At 50.5% G+C, this 3,781-nt stretch overlaps 1 protein-coding gene across 1 annotated transcript; it reads left to right on the top strand.

Annotated features, from left to right (window-relative positions):
* Positions 1-371: 371 nt before the first annotated feature.
* Positions 372-2,255, top strand: LOC125536618. The gene is made up of 2 exons (XM_048699857.1): positions 372-1,406; positions 2,193-2,255. The coding sequence occupies exons 1-2, from the start codon at positions 972-974 to the stop codon at positions 2,232-2,234; spliced, it is 477 nt and encodes a 158-aa protein (XP_048555814.1). The 5' UTR covers positions 372-971; the 3' UTR covers positions 2,235-2,255.
* The last annotated feature ends 1,526 nt before the right edge of the window (positions 2,256-3,781 follow it).

Below are 3,781 nucleotides of genomic sequence, written 5' to 3'. Positions count from 1 at the left end.
AATAGATGCCGGGCCCTCTCTCTTCTCCCCCTCGAAGTCTCGCCACAGCCCACATAGTCCATCCTCCTTCCCCTCTTCGCTTCCGGAGTTGTCCGATGCGACCGCACGGTCCGAAACCCTCTCTACACAGTGCATCGAACCCCTCACGTGCGCGTCCGAAATTGTCCCGGACCCGACCCGAGCAATCGTCACCGTTGGATCCGGATCATCCCCAAACGTCTACAAAACGTCACCGTTTTCTTATTTGGACTTCCTAGCTATTTTATTCGCGATCGTTTGATTGCGATCGGAGGGACGATATACCCCTAAGTCAACCCACCTACTATATATAGCTAGTCTAACCCTAGACCAAATCCCAAATTTCTAGGGATCCATCCCACCGCCGCCACTCTCTTCATCGGATTCCACACCGAACCAGCAGCATCCCCTCCCGATCCAAAATTCCTCCCACTCTCGTTTTCCCCAACGAGCCAATCACCACAACCCCGCCTGACCAACCCCTCGTCCCCGTACGCCGTCCTCGATGCCCGATCTGGACGCCTGAAGCTCCCGCGCGCTTCCCTGCCCGAGTCGCCAGGCCAGACTCCCTCGCCCTCCTCCCTTGCTCTCCCTTTCTTCCTCCATTTCTCTCTCTCACTTCTCGATCTCTCTCTGTTTTGAGCAGAGCACCCCGCCGTCAAGGACGCCAAGTCTCTCCCCGTGCTCGGCATGTCTTGAGCCACCTGAAGTCTTCCTCCTCGTCCACGCTGCTCCAGCAAGCAGTACCAGGCCGCCGCCGCCCGCGCTCCGTCTGCCCCGCACCACGCTCCGTCGTTTCCCGCAGCAGACCCTCGTCCGCATCGCCGGGACCGCTCCAAGGCCACCGTTGTCCTCTGCTCAGGAACGAGCTCCATCCGCCGCAGCGCCCTACATCGCTCGAAGCCGCCCCTGTGCTCCCGTCGAACCTGCAGCCGACACCTCGTTCTACAGCCATGGCGCCGCCGGCCTCTCTCGCGCCGTTGTGCCTCCTCTTCATCGAATCAGAAGGGAACGGCATGGCCGCTGTCATAGTTCCGTCCGCAACCGGATCTGGTGCCGCCGCACCTGCAGGTCGTCGCCTTGACAAGCTCCGCCGCCTGACCTCGGAACGGCCAGGTCCGGCCGGCCTCCGTCAGCTTCGCCGTGCGCCAAGTTTGTCGCCGTCGTCCGAAGCCTCGCTGCCGGCCTCTACTTCTTCTGATTCGAGCGCGAGGAAGAGCAATGCTTGCCCCTCGTTGACCCTCTGGTTCGACGACCGAGCCAACGCACGCGTCGAACTGCGTCCTGCCGCGTGGGCCGCTTCCAGCGCCCTCCTGGCCTCGTCCCGATTCCAGGCCCAGCTCCCTGTCGGCCCTCCTCTGCGTTGCCAACCGGGCCGAAGCCCATGGGTGAGGCCACCCACAACGCCCCTCTTTTGTTTTATTTCTGTTGTTGGGCCAGCTTGCAGTTTTGGCCCGAGATGTGATTTTTTCCGTAGAACGTTTTAGCTAATTTTCCAGAGAACACAAATTTACAGAAAACCCCTTGCACAACATGCATATCATAACTCTCAATTCGTGCATCGGATTAAAATGAATTATATATGAAATATGCTTAGTTTTTCCTCTAGTTTCATAATATGTCATTTTCATCCATGTTTAAAATGTTTAAAATGTTGTTTACATATAATTTGCTCCTATGCCATGCTAAAATACTTTAATTCATAACTATTCAACCGTAGCTCCAATTTAATAAACTTTATATGTAAATGGGGTAGAAAAATGCCTAGTTTAACATGATGCACTCATCTAGCATGTTTAACAACTCTAAAATTATGTTTAGGCCAGAACAGTACCAAACCTAATATATGCAGATGAGGAGTTTCTGGACTTGTTGTTTTGTTGTTCCGGCCTCATTTAAACTTGCCTAGATTAGATAGTTTCATCATGCTTCCCCTCTTGCCATGTTTAACAACATTTAATATTGTTGGGTACATAAACGAGATCAAACTAAATAACTTGTCGTGGTGTTTCGCCAATATGCAACTCATTGCATATTGAGCTCCACTTAATTTGTAGGGTTGCTTGTGCACTTTACCATGCCATGCCTCATTAAACCGGACATGCATCATACTTGATTGTGCATCATGCCATGTTCATGTCATGGTTGTTTACTATGTTGTTTGCTTCTTTCAGGTGTGCTTCTTCGGGTTGGTTCCGATAACGTCGCGTTTGTGAGGATCTGTTCGACAACGTCCGTTTGTCTTCTTCATGGACTCGTTGTTCTTCCTTGCGGGATCTCAGGCAAGATGACCATACCCTCGAAATCACTTCTATCTTTGCTTGCTAGTTGCTCGCTCTTTTGCTATGCCTATGCTGCGATACCTACCACTTGCTTATCATGCGTCCCATATTGTTAAACCAAGCCTCTAACCCACCTTATCCTAGCAACCGTTGTTTGGCTATGGTACCGCTTTGCTCAGCCCCTCTTATAGCGTTGTTAGTTGCAGGTGAAGATTGGAGCTTGTTCCATGTTTGGAACATGGATATTTTGTTGGGATATCACAATATCCCTTACTTAATTAATGCATCTATATACTTGGTAAAGGGTGGAAGGCTCGGCCTTATGCCTGGTGTTTTGTTCCACTCTTGCCGCCCTAGTTTCCGTCATATCGGTGTTATGTTCCCGGATTTTGCGTTCCTTACGCGGTTGGGTTATAATGGGAACCCCTTGACAGTTCGCCTTGAATAAAACTCCTCCACCAATGCCCAACATTGGTTTTACCATTCGCCACCTAGCCTTTTCTTTCCCTTGGGTTCTGCAGACTCAAGGGTCATCTTTATTTTAACCCCCCCCCCTGGGCTAGTGCTCCTCTGAGTGTTTGTCCAAACTGAGCTGCCTGCGGGGCCACCTCGGGGAAACTTGAGGGTTGGTTTTACTCATAGCTAGTCTCATCTGAGTGTGCCCTGAGAACGAGATATGTGCAGCTCCTATCGGGATTTGTTGGCACATTCGGGCGGTGTTGCTGGACTTGTTTTACCATTGTCGAGGATGTCTTGTAACCTGGATGCCGAGTCTGATCGGATTGTCTTGGGAGAAGGAATATCCTTCGTTGACCGTGAGAGCTTGTGATGGGCTAAGTTGGGACACCCCTGCAGGGATTTGAACTTTCGAAAGCCGTGCCTGCGGTTATGGGCAGATGGGAATTTGTTGATGTCCGGTTGTAGAAAACCTGAAGTTGATCTTAATTAAAATGCATCACCCGCGTGTGTAACCGTGATGGTCTCTTTCCGGCGGAGTCCGAGAAGTGAACACGGTGTTGGAGTTATGCTTGACGTAGGTTGTTCTAGGATCACTTCTTGATCATAGTTTTATCGACCATGCCTTGCCTTCTCTTCTCGCTCTCATTTGCGTATGTTTAGCCACCATATATGCTAGTCGCTTGCTGCAGCTCCACCTCATACCTTTACCTTTACCCATAAGCTTAAATAGTCTTGATCGCGAGGGTGTGAGATTGCTGAGTCCCCGTGACTCACAGATACTTTCAAAACCAGCTTGGAGGTGCCGTTGAACCATGCAGATGACGCAACCAAGCTCAAAGAGGAGCTCGATGAAGATCTTGTCCTTTGTGTTGTTTCGTTCTAGTTGATCAGTAGTGGAGCCCAGTTGGGGTCGATCAGGGATCTGTGTAGCATTTGGGGTGGTCTTATTTTATTTTGGGTTCCTTAGTCGGACCTTCTTTGTAACTGGTTAATGTAATGCTTTATTCATGTAATTGTGTGAA

The sequence above is a fragment of the Triticum urartu genome, chromosome 2, assembly GCF_003073215.2.
Source record: "Triticum urartu cultivar G1812 chromosome 2, Tu2.1, whole genome shotgun sequence".
NCBI classification, from domain to species: Eukaryota; Viridiplantae; Streptophyta; class Magnoliopsida; order Poales; family Poaceae; genus Triticum; species Triticum urartu.
The sequence above is the reverse complement of the archived record's forward strand: the minus strand, read 5'-3'. Positions and strand labels throughout refer to the sequence as shown.